Source organism: Gobio gobio (genome assembly GCF_949357685.1).
Source record: "Gobio gobio genome assembly, chromosome: 10".
Taxonomy (NCBI): domain Eukaryota; kingdom Metazoa; phylum Chordata; class Actinopteri; order Cypriniformes; family Gobionidae; genus Gobio; species Gobio gobio.
Window position 1 is genome coordinate 26,086,741 of NC_137116.1, and position 22,457 is coordinate 26,109,197.

General features: G+C 38.2%; 1 protein-coding gene across 1 annotated transcript in view; it reads left to right on the forward strand.

The window, feature by feature from the left end:
* rbm39b (RNA binding motif protein 39b) overlaps positions 1 to 22,457 on the forward strand; it is a 28,701-nt gene that overhangs the window by 2,875 nt on the left and 3,369 nt on the right. Inside the window, 13 exon segments of the mRNA XM_079827573.1 lie at positions 2,493 to 2,563; position 5,187; positions 5,190 to 5,239; positions 5,353 to 5,541; positions 9,122 to 9,187; positions 9,302 to 9,355; positions 11,287 to 11,373; positions 13,279 to 13,396; positions 13,473 to 13,625; positions 13,705 to 13,842; positions 13,952 to 14,017; positions 14,831 to 15,035; positions 15,154 to 15,234. Coding sequence (XP_079683699.1) covers positions 2,493 to 2,563; position 5,187; positions 5,190 to 5,239; positions 5,353 to 5,541; positions 9,122 to 9,187; positions 9,302 to 9,355; positions 11,287 to 11,373; positions 13,279 to 13,396; positions 13,473 to 13,625; positions 13,705 to 13,842; positions 13,952 to 14,017; positions 14,831 to 15,035; positions 15,154 to 15,234 — 1,279 coding nt within the window.

Below are 22,457 nucleotides of genomic sequence, written 5' to 3' on the forward strand. Positions count from 1 at the left end.
TAGAAAACACGAAAACACCGCTCTGTCGGGAGAGAGAGAAGCCGCAGCGTGTGCACGAATAATAAATAATTAGCTACACATAAGAAATCACTGATCACAGATCAGAAGGAACTGAAAAAAGACTTCTGTTTTCATTTGTACATCCAAACACTGAGAAACTGCCAGCGTTCACTCGTTCACAAGCAATGATCTCTCGAGCGCTTGCATGGGCGTGCCAGATTCTCTGGGTGGAGGAAAGGGAGTTAACCGTTCCTGCTTGGACGTCAAACCAGGAGACTTCAGGATTGGCTAGTCTGGCCTGTCATTTTCTCAAAGGCAGAGAAAGACAGCCAGAACTCGGGGTTTACACCGATCAACATCTCTATCCACTTGGGGACAATATTCAGGCTAGGGGAACTCATATTAATGTTGAAAAACCTCATAAAATGAAAATTTCATGCCATGGGACCTTTAAGTGGTTTGGGTGATCAGATTTAAATTTGAGTCAAGTGTTTCAGAGGGCATTTACACCTGGTCTTTTCTTAGTCTGATCGCTATCCAATCAGTGAAAACGCATGAAGTGAGGGACCAGGTTAAAACAGGCCCATAGTGTACAACATTCAGGTTCCGTAAGTAAAAATCCCATTTATTTAAAAATAATTTTTAAACCATTAAAGACAGACCTGCTATGAGCCTGTCAGTCGGTGGTATAGGCTTTTGTTAAAGCCTAATTTTTTTTAAATAGTCGTGAATAGTGGAATTATTGGTGGAAAAACTACATTACCTACATTACTACATTACATCGGCAAAAAAAATCCCCAATCACAGAATAATGCCAAAAAGAGCTCTTGTAGCATGAAGCACTGAGAACCATGTCCTCAAACTACTTAAATATTTGTCTCTATATGTAGGGCTGCAACTACTAGTCGATAATAATCGATAATGTAAATCATCGACTACGATTCTTATAATCGATTAGTTGGGTCTGCTCTCTATACGCAAAGCTTCCACGGTACTTTATCCAAGTGGCCCAAACATGAGAATTCTTTATTTCAAGCGAATGCATTAGTGTTAAAAAAACATACCAGTCATTCACTTTGACAGATGCATTTGTGTCCTCAGCGCAAAACGTTCATTTTAAGGGTTATATCCTTATTTGTAAATGTTACTAATTCACGAGAGTATTTCCATTTTGCATGAAAACGTGTCCTGACAGCCGATGTGGCGGGCATGCGCATCAAACAGACAGAACGCAGTCGAGAGGGAGACAATTAATATTCAGTGCAAAAACATTAATTTAGCTTAAATATCTACTTTAGGATGCTAAATTTAGGTTTAAAAGTCAACATGTAATTCAAGTATTTTATGAGAGTAGTTACTGTAAAGGGATAACCGTGTAATTGAATATAAATGTAAGAAGTTTCTTATAGCCTATTTAGAGGATAAAGAAATGACAGTAACAGTTTACTTTGTGTGTGTGTTTCTGCAAAACATTCCTCTAACCTGCTAACACTGAGTTTGTGTCTTTGTTTTTCTTCAACAACATTTTAATGTAGGGATTTAAACAGTAATTTTGCTTGATAACTTTTTTGCACATACTGTATATATACCCTTACTTATTATAGTAAAACCATGTGTTTTTGTTTTTGGTGAATTAATTACCATTTGTATAACCACACAAATACCATAGTTAAACTATCGATTTGAAGCAAAACCATGGTTAATTTGTGGTTACCATGGAATAACTACAATAACCCACTGTTATTTATTTATTTATTTATTATTTTTCTTTGTTTGCTTGTTTTATTCGTTGTAAAACCATGGTTAATTTTTGTAATGGTAGATAAATTCAGTTTGTATGTTTTCATAGCACAGCTGATACGTTTGTTTGAAGGACCGCATTGGGCAGGATGTGGAATAGTGCGTTTCGTCAATAAAATAAAAAAGGGGCTTTTATCAGATTAACCGAAAAAATAATTTAGCAACTAATCGATTTATCAAAATAATCGTTAGTTGCATCCCTATAAATATGCATATTTTGCAATAAACAAATATATATATATATATATATATATACATATACATACATACATAAATGTATGTATGTATGTGTGTCAGAATCTTTAAATCAATAGTTTTATATATCCCCCCATCACAAATGCCTGATGGGATTGTAGTTTTTTCCCTCATTAAAGTGGTCAAGTACCTTTGTTTTTTCCCTCTGATTTTGAAATACTTTGTTTGTTTTTTTTCTTCTTTACAAAGTTTGTAATGTTGTTTCCCAGAAGAAAGAAAGTCATTCAGGTTTGGAACAACATGGGTGGATGACAGAATTCAAATTGTTATGGGAAATGTGTGAACTGAACCTCCTTGTGTTGTCATATGGATACTCAGAAACCCTTTTTTTGTCTGTGTCTGACTAAAGTGTAAGATTGTGTAATGTGTATGAGAGAGTTATGTTGTGTCGTGTCATCTTGAATTACAAATAAATGCCCGTCTATCTCTCTTTATAGACTTGCCTAATGATATCTCACCTCTACTCCCCTGAATACATCTTTGATTCCAGTGTGAACTGTGAAAAAAAGTAAGGTAGTAATTGCGCAATGTATTAATGTACTTTGATCCCTTAGGTAAAAAAACAAATAGAACGCCACCTTACACCATCAAATCAATTCGGTTTCAGAACGGCGAATGAATGGCAATAGATGAAACATTATGTGACATGGAGCAGAGACAGTATTCAGTGTTTGTAAAAATCTGTTGAAGAAGAAACTAATGGAGTGGCATAATTTATACTGCCGTTCAAAAATTTGGGGTTGCTAATTTTTTAAAAAACATTTTTTGGAAAGAAGTGTCTTCTACTCACTAAGGCTGTGTTCACACTTGCCGTCTTTTTAACAAGAAAAAGTTGAAGAGCACTCTTTGAGTAAAAAGAAAAGCTGGTAGTGGTAGCAACAGCTGCAACGAGTGCCGTGTAGAGCACAGCAGAGATACAAAATGTCAAGAAAGAGAAAGTTGGCTTTTGAAGTTAACTGGGAGGAGAATGTCAGTTCACAATGGCATTTGTGTGTGCACGACATTATGGGGAAGAAAATAGAATGGCTCCAGACTCATTGTTATTACATATTATTTCATATATTATTATTATATATCATTGTGTTCATATCATATATCTCTTTGTGCTCCGACACTAGCACAATTAGTCGATTTACCGGCACCTTCTCAATTTTTCTTGTTGTTATGGAAACAAGTAAGGTCTTGCTTCTTGCTTGTCATTGGTCAGCTGTCAAAAAAGGCGCTGATGTAGGGCGTTTTTATCAGACAAGTTTAACTTTTTTCAAAATCTTTGAAAAGATGTAAAAAAAAAAAACTGGATTTGAAGCAAAAAGCTGAGCTGCAGAAAAATACTTTTTTGAAAACACGGTTTACTCCATAAGATTATTATGTAAAACAGACGCTGGCTGCTTAAAAAAAAGACGTCAAGTGTGAACACACCCTAAGGCGGCATTTATTTGTAAAAAAAAATCAGGTAAAAACAGTAATGTGCGATTATTAATACAATTTAATTTTTAAGTCTTCAGTGTCACATGATCCTTCAGAAATCATTGAAATATGCTAATTTGGCAATCAATGTTAAAAACAGTTGTGCTGCTTAATATTTTTGAGGAATATTTTTACTTTTTTTATTCCGTATTCTTTTGTGAATTAAAAACTTCTAAAAAAAATTATTTGAAATTATAAATGTTTTGTAACATTATAAAGGTCTTTTGAACATTTTAATGGATCTTGGCTAAATAAATATACTAATTTAAAAAAAAAAAAAAAAAATTTTACTGACCCCAATTCTCCTTTAAATGAATTAAGTGTATAAATATGAATACTGTCTCTCACCCAGTCTTGTGATGGTCTCTAAAATCGCTGGTTTGTGCATGCCCTTTTTAGTAATATCTCTTTATCTTAAAGGGGTCATGAACTGCATTTAAAAAAATGTGTTTATAATGTTTCCTGAGGTGCACTTATAATGTTAGTATGATCAAAAATAGTCATAATTTAGAAATAAAAGGCCCTTTTCTACAATGATTTTTAGGGATGGGTATAGAGAACTGCTTCCAAATTTCCCAGAACCGGTGATTCGATAAGAAACACGCATTTCGGTTCCGCTTATCGGTTACATGTGTGTGCATTTTAATGTGATTTTTTTTTAAACTATTCAAGCTCAAAGAAGACTTGCATACTGTTTTCTGTGCTGCAGACAGACAGACACACACACACACACACATACTGCACACACACATTTGCGCACAGAACGACTTCTCATGATGAATAATGCGCGATAATGAGTTCTCTTCCTTGTCTTTTTGTACAGCACACAAACGGACTAAATATTCTGAGCTTGCTTTCAATAATTAAAGCTGTTTTTGAACAACGAGGAAGCTTTGAGTTCTGAAACTTACAGGATGTTTTAATGGTACAATGACCTCTTCTATGTCAAAAGATTGATTTCAATTCATGACCCCTTTAAAACTGAATCAACCAATAATCATTTCTATCATTTAAAAATATAAATAGAATTTTTGTTTTCTAATTAACAAAAAATAAGTGCCTGCCATAGTTTTCAAAATGAGGCAAATGCTGGAAAAACCCTTAAAGTCTTTTGAGGTTTTAATTTGTATCTTTTTTGGCTGACTTTGATGCGGTGTCTTTTGGGAGGCGATATGACTAAGCCGTGTAAATCCCTGTCTGCTTCAGGACAAGCTGTGAGACAGAGATGGCATCAAGCTCTCACAGTCCAACAGCGCTTACTGGGGAAGATCACATGGACTGACAGCCTCGACTCTGGAATGCCCTTTAGCATCTCTATAGCGTGACAACAGCAAGATTTAAGCTTAAAATAGCAGGTTACCTATACTACGGCTCTGAGGGTCCCCTAAAAACATGGCCTAGCATGTCAAGACCTTGAACGTAACTGATAGTTTTCAGGAGTTGAAGACTGTCCCCGCCAACATCTTATCTAAGAACAGACCATTTGATTATATTCAATTTGCATACGCTTTTCTCCAAAGTGATAAAATAAGGAAAATCAAACAATTTATCATGAAGGAGCCAACTATAGTAGCATTTCTGTCTTCTCTCTTATCCCCCTCCCCTCTCCACATTCCATTGTTTCCTCTCAATCCTCATGTTGTTCTTTTATCAATCCTGTTCAGGGTGAAAGCAAGTCCTCGAGCGCCAATGGTCATAATGAGGAACGCAGCAAAAAGTAAGCAAAAACTATCTGTATTCTGTTCATTCTTCTTGATTTTAAGCTTTTTGTGTAAAATTAGGATCATTAATGAAATTGTGTGTTTTTTGTTGTTGTTTTTTTTCCGGAAGGAAAAGACGCAGCAACAGTCGTAGTCCGAGTCCAGGCCGGCGGAGGAGTAGCGGGGGGCACAAGAAGACCCGAGAACAACGCAGGAGCCGCAGCCGCGAGCGAAGACGTTCACGGAGCAAAGAGCGCAAGCGTTCACGATCCCGCAGCAAGGATCGTGGCGGACGTTATCGTGGACGCAAAAGCCCCTTGTGAGTTTAAGCCCTGATCATTAAATCTTATTTTTCTAGTTTGGTAGGTTTAAAAACGATGACTGCAAGAACAGGACAAAACAAATGGCTGTGGCTTCTGAATTCAGGATTGTAAAAAGCCTCTCTGTCATCATCAAAAGTGTAAAATAGTTAAAGGATAGTATTTCTGTCTTCATTTACTCACCCTCATGTCCGTCCAAACCCATAAAGATATGTTATGGCTTTATTATGACATATAAATTATAAATTTTATTCACATATAAACTAGGGATGTGCGAGACTAAATGATTAAATGATACTGCTGCTGCTAGTTGACTTGGAAATACTAGTCGTTTTTCCATTTTCTTCTGTGTCATGTCAAACTAGTATATAACAATTAACTTTGCTTATAGGATTGTTATGCTACCCATTATGAGGGACAATACGGTATTATTATTATTATTTCGGATTAAATGAGAAACGTGAAAGAAACTTGGCTCTTGAACAGTTTCTATATCGACATCCTACGCTTAGAATACGCTTAAAGGGGTGATGAATTGAGAAATCAACTTTCCTTTGAGCCTTTGGTATATAAAAGTTCATCATGATATAAGAATATCCTGTAAGTTTCAGAGCTGAAAACGTCCTTGTTAGTCAAAGAAAAGCTTTTATTGACACCAGGCCCAGAAAACAAGAGCTCTCACAATATATGTTGACCACTGACGTATTAGGATGCAGAAGCACTGCCTCAAGCCTGCCCACCGACTCGTGGAGCTAATAAACGAGGACGGTTCCAGCTCACGTGCGTAAGACATTGCATTTGTTCGCTTCATTTCACCGCGGAATCAATTGTAAACAGGATAGAGGTCGAGACTGGATTTGCAAACATATTGAGATTAAAACAACACAATGCTGTTCATAAAAAAAACAGTTCATGACACCTTTAAATAATGATTAGTTGTAAGTAGAGTCTGGCTTTTCTTGTGATTTTGCCACCTGTCATGTGCACATGTACTTTTTATATATGAGAAGCGTAATCAAACCCAGACACACAAGTGGTTGCCGTGATAACAATACCTTAACGTGCTGACTTGTGTCGACTAACTTTTATTTGAGGAAAACTGTTTATAAAAAGCTATTTGGTTTGAACTTATTGGTCTTGCGCTGCCTATTGACTCTGTTGTTATGGCCTATTGTTTATTTGAATAAATGTCTATAATGGCTAATGCTTAATTAAATTAGTTTAATACAATGATCAAAATGTAAGGCACTAGGCCTGCACTTTATATCACTTTAGCATAAATATCATGATGTGCGCATCTGTGATCGTCATATCGCAGGATGTGCGATGTCAAGTAAAGGGATTAACGCATGTGATTCGCAGATTAGTTGCAAAGTTTAACCAGCATAGAGTGAAAGTTTGTCATTTGCATGTGTTAAGTCGAGTCAGGCATCAAGCGCATGAGGACTAACTCTTGCTGTTTTCTGTGCACACACACAGAGTCGCGGGTGTGTGAATGCGTTTTTTTCTTCTTCTTCTTCTTCTTCTTCTTCTGAGCTTAAACTTAAAGCTTGTAATTTGTTTATTATTTTCTATGCAGATTCACTCCCCTACAAAATCACTCCAATTATTCTAGAATGATCAATTCTTTTCAAATAGAGCTATTCATCTGGTGAAATTGTTTTTATATCGCAGAAAAACTAAATATTGCAATGTAAGCTTTTTCCAATATCGTGCAGCCCAACAAGGCACCCACATTGCATGTATCTGGCCTATTTTTAGCGGCATTCAGTATGGGATGTGACTGGATCAGATATTTAGACTGAAATTATATCAGACTAATATAAACATACATAGAGCTCATAAAATATGGCAAAAGGAAGCTTAATTGCCCAAACCTTGTTGGTTTTCACGTGTCAAGCGATTATGGTTGAGCTTTCATTTACCGTATTTAATTAGCTCAATATGTGATATTTAGAAGCCATGCAGGTTTGGAACGACGTGAGTAAATGATAACAGAATTAAAATTTTTGGGTGAACTTTTCTTTAAGACAGACCATGGGCCAATTTGAATTTATTGCTACATGTTGTGTATTTGGGAAGTACATCACTGTGCCCAGTGTCTTGCTTAATCTGCGTTTGCTTTGCTAAGAATACAGAAGTACTTTAATCTTGCATTGTCTTACGGCACATTCCTGAAGTGAGAATTTGACTGTATTTTTGGAGATACTGCCTTTTTTTTTTTTTTTGAGGAATTCAGAAAATACAAAACCAGGAGGCAACATCTATCCAGGCCTACTGTGTTCTGGTTCATGGGGTCCACCTTTACCACAACTTCATTGGCCAATTGCTGACAAATGATTTAGCATGCCATTAAGCATGACTTTTTCAGGGTGCTTTCACACTAGCATTTTTGGTGCGCACCCAGGTTTTTGTTTGGAGGATGTGAACGCTGAGCGATGTGAACTCCGGCTTGCACCCATGAACCGTAATCTGGTCTGCCTAAAAAATGTGGTCTGGGGTACAGTTCATATGAACGGTACGGTTAACTGCTGCTATGAATGCAATTGTATTAAATCACGGAAGTGATCTGCTATTGACTGACGCACTCCAAACAGAGAGAATGGATATCTCATTTCTGCCCACCTTCAGCAGAAATTATCTCCCGTGTTCATTAGAACCTTTACAGTACATTCATGGCAGATAGATGTCATTATGTGCTGACTCTTTGGAAACAAATCCAAAGGTAAAAAAAAACAAAACAACAAAAGTGATATGAGCAACTCAATTCATTTTGGCACCTTCTCCTTCATAAGCCGTTACCTAGTAACATTGGTAAGCGACTGCAGCTTCATGACGCAAGTGCACCGCAGTTTGGGCCCAAATAAAATAATGTGAACAGAGACCAGCAGGGGAGGGGGAGTAATTGAACTGTGGTTAAGTTCAGCAATCCAGTCCAAGCAATCGAACAAAGTGTGAAAGCACCATCATTGACCATGGTTCCAGCAGTATTTTTTCCCATTGGGAAAAAAAAAAAAAGATTTTATTATTAAAGTGATTGGCCAATGGCCATTAACAGTGATTGGCCACTTCTTCAGTGACCATGGTTCCTGAAGTAATATTTCCCCATATATTTCCTAAAGTATATGGAGGTAATATTAACAAATAATTATATAAATATAAATGCTCTGCTCTTATGGCATGGTTCTTGTTTGCATGGTAACAGCAATGTCATCTGATTGGTGGATTTAAAGAATTATGGGTAGTGTAGTTCTCCACCTGAATTTGGCTATTTAATATGATTTCTAAAGCATCCAAAACTTGTCTCACACTTGTCTTCTACCAAAGCCAATATAATCACATAACAACCTAACAGCTCACGTTCTGTCTGTTTTGGGTTATCATTGTAAATCAATATTTCTGTGAAATTATTTTTTTTTTTACCTCTGTAACCAATTGTTTTTCCTTGGCTAAAACCGCATTTGATTTTCACTGTATGCTTGCCCCCTTGTACCAGTATGTAGTAGCCCTCGAATGGCCACAGTGGCTGAAAGTTGACTGGTTTAACACTGAGACTAACCCTTGTTTTATGTGTCATAGTATGGGCCCGAAATTAAATGGTGGTCCTGGAGGGAAGACCGGCCCACAACATTTCACCAAACACAGGTGATCTCATCTGTGACTCTGGCTGCCTGTTGTGTGCTGAATGTGTGTGTTTGTCTTGAGTAATCTTACACGGATGGGCAATAAACACAGACTGATGGAGTATTCTGATTCTAGTCGCAGGCGCTCTCGGAGCAGAAGCCCATTTAAGAAGGACAAAAGCCCCGTCAGGTGAGACACTCATCACTGTCTGTCTGCTGTAGTACTGACATATTGTAGTATTTCCACAAGTTATTCCATTGCCATGTTATTTCTGAACAATGAATTGCATTTGCAATAATATCACGATAGATTTTTGAACCGCAAAGGCTGTGACTACACTCGTGAGAGCAAAGCAGTCTGCAGAAGAAGCATCAACTTGGCATGCTTCACTGTTTTTTGGCAGTAGCCAAAACCAATTTTTGTCCCGCTAAAGCCTTATTTGATCAATTATTGTGATTTATGAGCGATGTTGACTGCTGCGCTTGTGAATAGGGCACATGTTAACTGAGGGAGAGAATGAGCAGAGAGCCCCTCCCCCCCTCTCTGTCTTCATACTAAGCACTGTCTTTGCGCTCTCTCCCTTACACATATTAATCAAAATCAACTGACACGATGTAAAAAATTTCTCCGGAATTACCGTGCATTGTGCTCAAATAACGTTGCCTCTTCTCTTACTGTGCGTTCACACCGCCGCCGGCGAGAGCGTCAAACTTCGCTCTGGCCGCCCTGCCATCGACGCTGTAGAAAATTCGTGGACGCGCTGCCGCTCTGACGTAGATCGAATGCTTGGTCTTTTTTGAAACAGCATTTAAAGGGGCTGCAAAGCAAACACTCATGTTGATCGGCGTTTGTGCTGACTGACCACAAGTAGGGTATAACCGTATAATATAACCTCATGAAATCATTTAAATGTGAAAGTTAAAAAAAGCAGATCGATGGAAAGAACTTAACAATTATAGTTACATGTTTGCTAACGAAATAAACCAATTAAAAGCCATTTGTGTGGTGTATAAATAATGTTGCGCATCTTCTTATCAAACCCGCTGCACCAGCAGTGATCAACCTCTCTCTATTTTGCTTGGGAACTAATGTGGTCGGAACCAAAGTTTACAGTGCTGCGTTCTCTAGAATCATCTCAAGCGGAGCACTTCTACATTCCCATTGGTTGCCGCCGGCTGCCGCCGAAGTGCGTCGTAGCTCATTACCATAAAGTTGACCTGATCCCAAACTCTCCTCGACGCCCAAATCGTCCAAGACGCGCCGCGCCGCTCTCGCCGGAGCTCGCCGCCGGGCTCCCATTGAGAATGAATGACTTCCGGCCACTTTGACGCTCTCGCCGGCGGCGGTGTGAACGCACAGTTACATGCATTCCGCACATGCAGCTGACATAAACCACACTTTTAATAAATGGGGGGGAAAGAATTCCTATCCAGTGATAGTGTTTTCTTTTGAGACAAATCTTTTGCCATGTCCTAACAGCTGGGATTAGCACACAACGCCTCCACTGTGCGATTCGCGACCTAATGACTCCTTTGACCCGATTCATTTTAATGAATGGTTGAAACAATTGATCTATGTCCAACACTGAACTCACGAGATGTCACTGTCTAAATCGGTGTAAAACAAATCATTTAATCATAAATACCTCTGAAATGAGAATGCAAGTGTGCTAACTCTTGCTAACTCTCCCCATTTAGCAAGAGTAGCTCGTAAGATTTAGACTTAATAATCCACAGTATTTTCAGGTTATTTATATGACAATGTGTAGTAAATTACCCATAAAATAATTTAGTTTAGACTTAGGGGTGAGGTGAAACCAGAACAAAGCACAAAGAAATTGGAAATAACTGCTAATTGTATTCAATTGCATATGGTAGAAAATTAGACTATTAGTTAAAATACACTTTTTAATGTTTCTTTTTAATATCGATTTGATTATATACCAAAATAATTATCAGGTCTAGCAAAAAAGGATCTTAAGATAGCTATGAAAGCCAGTGGGGAAAAAAATCAAAGAGGGCAAGAAAGCATGACAGTGAGAGTGACCGGTAATATCTGTGTCTGATAATTGCATAGTCTATATATAATTTGGAAGAGGTTGTAAACTGAATAATTCTCAGCCGCAGTCCCGAAGAAAATGAGGGGCCAAAAAAAAAGAATGAGCAACCAAGGGTAAACAATGACGAACAAAAGAAACAAACATCAAGGTAAGAAATTATGCATAATATGAGATGTCAGAATAAGATAAGCGAAAATCACAAACTGTTTCATTGCATTCATTTTAAGTTTATTGTCTTTATTGGACTCTCAGATCCCATGGGTAGGGTACTTTTTACTGTGTGTGTGTGGATGATTATGTCTGTCAGCCACCACCGAAGACCATTTTGACCCAGGTAACATATAGGCCCTGTAACATATAGGCCTGGCAGTTTGTATAATCTATATGATATTGTGTTGGTCATACTATACAATGGTTGTCTTTGTTGCATAAAACAGAAGATGAAGAGCTTAAAAAAAATAGTAAATTAAATCACAATCACAATATTGGTAAAAAAAAAAAAATCGTAATTAGATTTATTTTTCAAAATCGTTCAGCCCTACTAGATAAGGCAGAGCAAAATCAGCCATCTTGGTGCGCATAAAATGAGAAGAGGAACTGAAACTGGTGGATGCAGTTATTTTTAAAAGGTGTTAAAGGTAATCGTTCACCTTCCGTCTCACAGTAATACTCTACATCAAGCCAACAGCTCTCTGTAAACCTGCCATTAGCTCATTACATAAGTAATGTAGAAATTACAGTATATTACAGTCCATTTGGCTTGACATGAAAAAGTTTTAAAAGGTTCACCATCATAGACAGAAAATAATTTAATTATGTTATAGTATGTTAACTTTATTAACTTGATTCGTAATTCTCAGAGTTTATCTAAATTTGGTGTCATATTTACTTATTTGATATCAAAATTAGGCCTTGTCCACACTAATACGTTTTTGTTTGAAAACGCATCTTTTTCTCTCTGTTTTGGCCTTCCGTCCACATTGAGACAGTGTTTCTGTCCTGTGGAAACTGAGCTTTTTGAAAATATTGAACCGATAGATATGTATGTTTATACCGCTATTCACTTTCACACAGTTGCTCTTGATATCGCAATCCTGCAAAGATGACCGAGAATTCCTGTCCTGCGGCAAATCATGAACAGTTACATTTCATACAAAACATATGTTTTATGTTATATGTATATGTTTAATCATACAAAGAGAAAAATCTGTATCACTCATATAATGAGTGTGACCTGGACACATCAGTGAATGGTGAGATATTTACTAAATAAAATGATCGTGCCTGAAGAATAGCGTGAGAACTTTTGAGAGCCTGTTCCATCTGTATCATAACAGTGCGCTTTTATGAGGTTTTACGCGTTGAATTTAGCATTTTCCGATGTTTCCAACTTTTGGAAAAACGCTAGTGTGGACTGAGAGCACTTTGAAACGAAATTGACATTTTCAAATGTATCCGGATTAATGTAGACGTAATATAGAGTCATTGATTAAATTCATTAATGTTGTTCAAAATGGTCAAAAATGCACAAAAACACAATGTATTATTTTATTAGAGAATGTTAAGGTCCATTTGGCCTGACATGAAAAAAGTAATGCAATATATAATATAATTTATTAAAGTTGCAGTAAGCGATATTTGAGAGACGCTGTGAAAGTGCATCAGACTGAGCACCACAACACACTTGTAGCCAATCAGCAATAGGGGGCGGAGAGGGAGTGATCAATAGGGAGCTTTGAAGAAAGACTGTAGAAAGCGAGATGGCTGAGAGACATTACTAAAGATAAGATGTGTAACTGTGTATTGGATTATACAGAACTCAAAACATTATTTTAATGTCAGTGCAATATCTTGTGGCCAAGAGATATGAATTCAAACCTAGTAGTTTATAATATACATGAAAAACTTTATCAAATGGTCATGATCTTTATTTATGACTACAGAATGGCTTATGTCACGGGAATGTCCATGAGAGATTAATTTGCTGTCATTAGCTTTTTTCCAGAGGGAATGACTTGTTTCAGTGGTTGATAACGTGTGTTTCTTCAAACAGGCAACCGATAGATAATCTGAGCCCAGAGGAGAGAGACGCCCGTACAGTGTTCTGCATGCAGCTTGCTGCCAGGATTAGACCCAGAGATCTGGAAGAATTCTTCTCCGCAGTGGGAAAAGTATGATGCCCCAGATTTGGCTGCAATTTTTGTGTCCTTTTTCTCCTTAATATATTGAATATATCCATCTTTTAAGGTCCGTGACGTAAGGATGATCTCGGATAGAAACTCTCGAAGGTCAAAGGGCATTGCCTACATTGAGTTTGTGGAGGCCACTTCAGTACCGCTGGCAATCGGCCTGACGGGGCAGAGAGTTCTGGGAGTGCCTATCATAGTCCAGGCTTCGCAGGTCAGTGCATTAACGCAACGGATTGAATTACTAATCCAATGCATGCAAATCATTTTGTTGAATTGTTTGCATATTTCAGGCTGAGAAAAACAGAGCCGCAGCCATGGCCAGCATGCTCCAGAGAGGTGGTGCAGGGCCCATGCGGCTGTATGTGGGCTCCCTGCACTTCAATATAACTGAGGACATGCTCAGGGGCATATTTGAGCCGTTCGGAAAGGTGTGGTTGGCATTTGAAAATTGGTTTTGCATGCATAAGCAGTTAAACCCGGATAAAACTAACATGGGGTGAATCTGCTAATTTTTCTGAGTTATTTTTCTCTTTTCAGATTGAGGGCATCCAGCTAATGATGGACAGTGAGACGGGCAGGTCGAAAGGATATGGCTTCATATCAGTGAGTTCATCAAAATCCAAATTTACTAATGGTAAAGGGATGGCCCCTTTAGCCATGCCACATTTTATTCTAGTCAGTCAGTGGATGACTACTCAAATGCTGGTCCTTCCTTATTGGTCCTTGGAGTAGGTCTGCACGATTTGAGGAAAGAATATAATTGCAGTTTGTTTTAATAATAATTAAAAAAAAAAAAAGCTAAATAGTTTTCTTTCTTTTTTTTATCGCCAGGTTTGCTGTGCTTGTTTGTGAGCTGTACAATTTGGCCAAAATGTATGTTTATATGACTATATTATAATAATAATAAAAATGGTTGTTATTAAACAAAATAAGAAATATTACTATTGTAAAACTTGTTAAATTGATCTGTAAAATTAAGAAATCTAGTATTTAAGAAAAATAATATAATAATAATTTTACAATACTAATATTCTGTCTTCAATACTACTATAATTTCCTTATTTTTAAATAAAAATATAATCCTTCAAGCTTTTATTTTGGCTGCAAAACCGCAGGGAGTCCTTAAATCTTCGCTTTTTGTTGAAAACATCCTGTGTATAGGCGTTTCTCGTTACATAGCATATGCAGCGCATATATTTGTTTAATTAAATCCCAACCTTTGTGATATAATAATTGCACCAAGCTATGTTGAGATTTTGGATTTATTTTAATTCATCGTGTAGTTGTGAGGTCATTACTGTGATGATATCTGAATGACCAATTTTTGCAGCTTTTTTTAATAAATCTTTCATTTCAAAAAGATGAGGACAGTCTTATTTCACCATTCCCATGCTGATTAGCTGTCTTTTTGTGCAGTTTGCAGATGCAGAATGTGCAAAAAAAGCCCTGGAGCAGCTAAATGGTTTTGAGCTTGCGGGACGGCCAATGAAGGTGGGTCATGTTACAGAGCGTTCGGATGCCTCCTCGGCCAGCTCATTCTTGGACAATGATGAGCTGGAGAGAACTGGCATTGACTTGGGCACGACAGGTCGCCTTCAGCTGATGGCAAGACTCGCAGAAGGTACGGATTGAACACTGCGTGTTTCTGTCTCTCATATGTGCCAATGACTGTTTCAACCTACCAAATAGTATTACCTTGTTGTGAACTCATTGAAATGTGTCTCTGGGATGTTTTTTAGGCACAGGACTGCAGATTCCTGCCGCTGCCAAGCAGGCCTTACAGATGAGTGGCTCTGTGTCCTTTGGAAATCTGGCAAATGGTGTGTCTTTGAGTCCTTTTTTTAATATTCCTATCTTAGAATCCATTGAATGGGCTGTGTATATTGATCTAAATACCTTGATCTAAACGAATGCAAAATCTGGTCTATATAGCAGATACAATGAGTAACCATGTCATATCTTTCGCATTAACAGAGAAAACAGATACACAGATCTTCCTCAACCTCATTGTACTTATATCTCATTCATATAAGATGCATACGATTCCTGAATCCTACAATGAGGCTGTTCAAATGTTTTAAATAAAATGCTAAAAGTGTGAACAGGTCCCGATCTTAAACTGTGCAAACGTAACACAAACAAGGACGGCATTCTGTCATATGGACTTAAATGCAGAAGTTACTGAAGTCAGCATTTACGTGTCCAATTATAAGGTGATTTGTGTTTAGTAGAAAAGTTGGGTGCAGATGAGGAGAGAATGAGCAAGTCCAACAAGGACTTTTGTATAGAGCAGTCACTGCTCTAGTCAAGCACTTCACTATCCCTCCACTGACTACTTTTGCATCCACATTTAAAGAGTGACCAATGAACTACCAGTATGTAAAATCTTTAAAGTGACTGCCGTCAGTACACATTTGTGACTAATGTCGATCTAGAGCAGTGCTTCTCAAACCTGTCCTGGAGACCCCTCACCACTGCACATTTTGCATGTCTCCCTCACCTAACACATCTGATTCAACTTATCAGCTCATCAGTACAGACTGCAAAACTTGAAATGGTTGTCTGATGAGGGAGACATACAAAAGGTGAAGCGTGGGAGGTCCCCAGAACACTGATCTAGAGTGACTTAAAAGTCGCTTGAACTCTGATATGACTAGAGGTGTAACGATACATCGTTATTAGGGATGAAACGGTATGGAAATTTAACATCACGATTATAGTGACCCAAATTATCACGGTTATCAATATTATCACGGTTTTGTTCAAACGAGATGAAAGTGTTCAAATAGAACAGATGCACACACTTAAAACATTTCAACAAGTTTTATATTTGAAAATCAACAAACAACAAATAACTAAAGCAGCTCTATGCACTTTTTTAAGCTAGATTCTGTGGGATTTCCTTCCTTATAATGGCCGTTGTCAATAGGAACGCATAAATAATAATAATTTGTCATAAATATAATCTCTAATATTATCTCTGTAAATATATTCTCAAGCAATATTCTCATCAGTGTTCAGCAATGATGCATTTAAATCTAGCATATTTTGTGTAAGAGCCCAAACAGTATCCTGGTGAAATAATGCATATCCATATTTCCGTTTGATTTGACAGTTTATTTGATTCAATATCAAAATGTGTGCATCATACCTGACACCTAAATGATCACTTTACAGTCAGTTTTATGACTGTCATTCTCTTCAAATGCTATTGAAGTCAGAAACGTGTATAACGTTACCAAGGTTGTATGTAACTTTAGAGACGGTCCCTAAATTCGCCAGTGTTATGCCAGTCATATCAGATGCGCTGTAGCTCTTCTGTTTTTGTTTGAAACTATTTTCGCTGCTGAAATAGAACTAAAACAGTCAACCTCTGTATGATGAGTGAATCTCCTGCGTACATCGCACACACATCTCCGCTTTTAGTGTAGATTTCAGCGAGTGAGAGCGGCGGGTGCTCTGAACATATCCCCGGCTAATCTGAACGCCTCTGATTATGAGACATTGCATTCAACAGCCAGAGTGGCTAGTGTGCAGCCGAAATAACGTTACGTTACACCCGCAAATGGCGGTTGTTGTTAATGTCAAGCCTGATTATTATCCCTTAAATGTCACCTTAGTCTTGTCTGAATTTGTTAGTTCGCTTCACGTTATTATCTCTCAGACGTAGTTTTGGTATTGAGGTCAAAGTCCACTTGCCTTGCGTTCGTAGTTTTGAAGTGTTCCCCCTATTACAGCGACTTTCTCCTGGCATGTTCTGCAGACAGGGTGACCATCTTCGATTAAAGGGTTAGTTCACCCAAAAATGAAAATTCTGTCATTAATTACTCACCCTTATGTCGTTCGAGACCCGTAAGACCTCCGTTCATATTCGGAACACAAATGAAGATATTTTTGTTGAAAGCTGATGGCTGAGAAAGGCTTCAGTTAGGCCTCCATTGGCATTCAGTACACTTATATTCCCAAGACCGATAAAAGGCACTTAAAATGTCATTACAAAGTCCATCTCACCACAGTGACTCTACAATAATCTTACGATGCGACGACAATAGTTTTTGTGCGCAAAAAAAAATCAAAATAACACCTTTATCCAGCTTGTTATTGCCTTCCACGACGCATGCGCGAGAATATGACGTAGCGCCGGGGCTCGGGATTCCATGAAATGCACACTCTAACCCCATTTTGAGCACTACGCCGAGACCTAAAGCACGATCAATGTAGAATCCAACAGCTGAGATACGTGCGTCTTCCTCTGATTGTAAACAAATCACTTCTGGGTCATCTGTCCGAACGCCGGATCTGCGTCATATTCTCGCGCATGCGTCGTGGAGGCACACACGGAAGGCAGTAACAAGTTGGATAAAGGTGTTATTTTGATTTTTTTTGCGCACAAAAACTATTGTCGTCGCATCGTAAGATTATTGTAGAGTCACTGTGGTGAGATGGACTTTGTAACGATGTTTTGAGTGCCTTTTATCCGTCTTGGGAGTATAAGTGTACTGAATGCCAATGGAGGCCTTTCTCAGCCATCAGCTTTCAACAAAAATATCTTCATTTGTGTTCCGAATATGAACGGAGGTCTTACGGGTCTCGAACGACGTGAGGGTGAGTAATTAATGACAGAATTTTCATTTTTGGGTGAACTAACCCTTTAAGTTCCCCTCAGGACTTTTGTAAAAGCCAAAAAATGACAACGCCTCAGATTTGGTCCTTTTAGAAATCGGATCAATCTCCCGGCGCTGTCACTGCCTTCTGCCATTTCTTCTCATTCAAACAGCGGTGCGCTGCGCCAAACTGACGCTGACTGGACAAGATTTACCGCGAGTTTTCACAATCGTGATAATCACACGCGGTTTTAATGATAATTAAATTTTATACGATATTACTAACCGTCACTAAATTTTATCGTGGTTTATCGTGAAATCGGTAATCGTTTCATCCCTAATCGTTATATGTCAATATATCGCGATATGTTTCGTTGATGTAAAAGATATGATTCATGATTTATAGTTAGTTTAATCCAAGGCTCAACTTACTGTATTTATAAGGTATAATTTACCCAAATAATGTCAGTTCTGTCATCATGTACTCACCCTCATGTAATTTCAAACCTACATGGTTTTCGTTCAACTTCCAAACACAAATGAAGATATTTTTAAAGGGGTGGTAAAACACATTCTTTTGAAGGCTTGACTGTGTTTGTGGGGTGCACTGTAACATGTGTTCATGCTTCGTTTTAAAAAAAAAATCCTTATTTTTCATATATTTGACCTTTATTCTACACTGCTCTGTCCCTCCTTGTAAAACGGTCTGATGCTTTCCGGGTTGTATGAAGCCAGTCCCTCAAAAATACGCGATGGGCTCTGATTGGTTAGCTGGCCCAGTGTGTTGTGATTCGCTAACCGCCTAGTGCACGTTTGTAGGAAACGTCACACCCCTTACCTTTATCGGAGGCTGTGCTTTGGTCAGTATTAGAAACAATGGCGTCAATAAAACCATATGAGCCCCAATCAGACCCAGAACATTTGAGTGAAGATGATCGAGCAGAACCTGTTCAGTCCTCAAGAGTAAAGACTGCGGATCTATAGTGATCGCTACTGAATGGCACTTTAACTTTTGTATTTTTAGAACGATTATAGCCAAATATCTGTCGCAAGAACTAACCCAAAACGAACACTAAGCACTGGCTTTACTAGTAAGTTAGCCAAATCACACAGAACCATGTTTAGCAAGCCTGTAGATAAACAATACATAAAAGCTCTAATCAAAGAATCATTTACACTAATGCCAGGTTCGCTGTTGAGATTTTAACGTTAGTGTTTGTAACGTTAGGTGTTCGTCGGATAACGTTAAGTATGAATGAGCATTTAACAGACTGGTTTGCAGAACAGCGTTGTCATCTGTTTACTTCCTTGCTACAATGTACAACCTATTACAGGAAAACACATCGATGAAAAATAAATCAGACTTACAGGTTGTGGCCCGTAAACAGCTTCTGTTTGTAAATTCCAGCTTTCAGGACAGAGGTTGTGCATATCCTGTATTGAACTCGCGAAGTTTGTGGAAGTTGTCCTCCGTGAAATGTGCAGCGCGCGCGTCGTGCATCCAGGCACTGGCAGTGTTTTTTTCACGCAGCAGACGTTGTGCAAATCCGGCATTGAAATCGCGAAAACGGTGGATGTTTTCCTCCGTAAGATGTGCTGCAGGGAGCCCCGCGCGCGCCTGTTCCCCGCTGTCTCATACACACGTGCATATAACATGCTGTATGTTAAACGCTCTGCAAGGCACCCCCGTCCCAAGGAAGGCTGAACAGAGCAAGTACCCCAGACCTGCAATCCGGATGAATATAACAGCGTTTCCTTGGCATCGCGGCAACAACACTCCAGCCTAACTATACCACAATAGCACCGCGATACAAAATGGCCTCACCCCCCCTTATTTAATATTCTCGGAGGAGGGGTTTATGTAAATATTGAGCCTGTTGATGTCACCAACCCTGGAGGAATGTCTGTAGTCGCCTAGCGGCCGTTTGCTGTAGTGCTTAGAAACTGATTTCTTTAAAAGCAAATATCTCCCTTTGCTTTAAACTTTGAACGTTGTTACTATGCAGATGTTGTTTATGCTCAAGCAGCAACATTACACGCTAGCTAAAGTTAGAATAGTGAAATCGTGGTTTACCACCCCTTTAATGAAACCTGAGAGATCTGATTCTGTCTGTCCATTTAAAGTCCATTCCTCTAAAACTTAAAAGATCCAAAAAAATGTCATAAAGGCATCGTAAAAATAATCAATCGAGTGGTCTAATCCAGATCCAAGTCTTCTGAAGAGACACGATGGCTTTATATGATGAACAGATTTACAAGAGATGCTTGCGTGATGCACTAAAACAACACGAGTGAGTAAATGCAGAATTAATTTTTGGATGAACTAACCATTTACATTTTGGGAATAGTCATTTTTACACGATTGCTTGCGATTAGAGCTGTGATTGATTGCATTGATCATCTGAAGCTGGCAATGGTGAAATATTTGTGGATTATAAAATAGGCATGCACAATATTATCGGCACAACATCGGAATCGGCCGATAAAGGCTTAAAATATAAAAACCGGCATGGCCGATATAAAAAAATTATGCCGATATGCCTTGCCGATATGATAACGTGTTGATATGCGCCTGCAATAACTCACGTGTGCAAGGAGTGCTATAGCGATAAGATCATGTAAGCCGGTCATTCTTGGAGTGAAAACAAGCAAATACATTGCATGTATGGTGATTTATATTTACAGTTTTTAAATGTTGCCTTGAATTTGTGAATGCGTGTATAGAAGGACATGACCGTCAACACAGGGTAACTACAAAACAACTAACAAAACTAGCCCAAAACGAGCACAATCGCGTCTCCCCACTCTCTTTTTTTTATTTGAAGCTAAAGACCGCATCAACTGATGCCATACCACCCCTATTTCATGTGCCCAAACATTAAATCCAAAAATAAAATATTAAGGTTACAACTGCATCTGTCTTGGGTGAAAAATTACTGACTTTATTATTGTTATTTTCAGAGCTTTAAATATACTCTTATTTTAAAAAGAACTTTATATTAACATTTATTTAACTTTAACAAGTATCTTTTTAGTAAGGAGACCACAGAAACCTGAAACCAGAATGAAATTTATTATTTTTTTGCTCAAAATGGTGGAGGGAAAAAATAAACATATATCGGTATCGGCATCGGCCAAAGTGAGTTGAAAAATATCGGTATATCGGATATTGGCAAAAATACAATATTGTGCATCCCTTATAAAAAAAAAAATATTCTTTTGATAATAAAGTAGTAATAAAAAAAAAAAAACCTCTTTATTTTGTCTTAAAATATCACGATTTGTATGGTTACACCCCTAGATATGACTGTTCAAACTGAAGTCGCATTGCAAAACATCAGACCTGTATCTGATTAAGGACCACATATGGAAGTGGCCCAAATCAGAATAAAAAGATCAGATTCCATGTGGTTTGTGCTGTTCACACTGTTATAAAAACAAATTGGATCTGAGTCACATATCCTATGAGCCTATGTTGCTGATGTGGTTAATTTGAAATGCACTGAGGTCTTGAGAATTTGCCTCCAGAGGAGATTTGAAAAATCCAAGCAGAGCTTGTTGACCTGCTGTCCTGTTCCCACCAATTATTTGTTTTTCAGAAGGCTAACAGTACATTTTTGTGGCAGTGACAGTTATTTCAATTGACTTACAGTGGGGCAAAAAAGTATTTAGTCAGCCACCAATTGTGCAAGTTCTCCCATTTAAAAAGATGAGAGAGGCCTGTAATTTTCATCATGGGTACACTTCAACTATGAGAGACGGAATGAGGAAAAAAAAAAATCCAGAAAATCACATTGTCTGATTTTTAAAGAATTTATTTGCAAATTATGGTGGAAAATAAGTATTTGGTCAATAACAAAAGTTAATCTCAATACTTTGTTATATACCCTTTGTTGGCAATGACAGAGGTCAAACGTTTTCTGTAAGTCTCCACAAGGTTTTTACACACTGTTGCTGATAGTTTGGCCCATTCCTCCATGCAGATCTCCTCTAGAGCAGTGATGTTTTGGGCTGTCTCTGGGCAACACGGATTTTCAAATCCCTCCAAAGATTTTCTATGGGGTTGAGATCTGGAGACTGGCTAGGCCACTCCAGGACCTTGAAATGCTTCTTACGAAGCCACTCCTTCGTTGTCCGGGTGGTGTGTTTGGGATAATTGGCATGCTGAAAGACCCAGCCACGTTTCATCTTCAATGCCCTTGCTGATGGAAGGAGGTTTTTACTCAAAATCTCACGATACATGACCCCATTCATTCTTTCCTTTCCTTTGGTTTCATCTGACCATATGACATTCTCCCAATCCTCTTCTGGATCCTCCAAATGCAAACTTCAGACGGACCCGGACATGTACTGGCTTAAAGGGAGATTATCAGTGGTCTTGAATGTCTTCCATTTTCTAATAATTGCTCCCACAGATGATTTCTTCACACCAAGCTGCT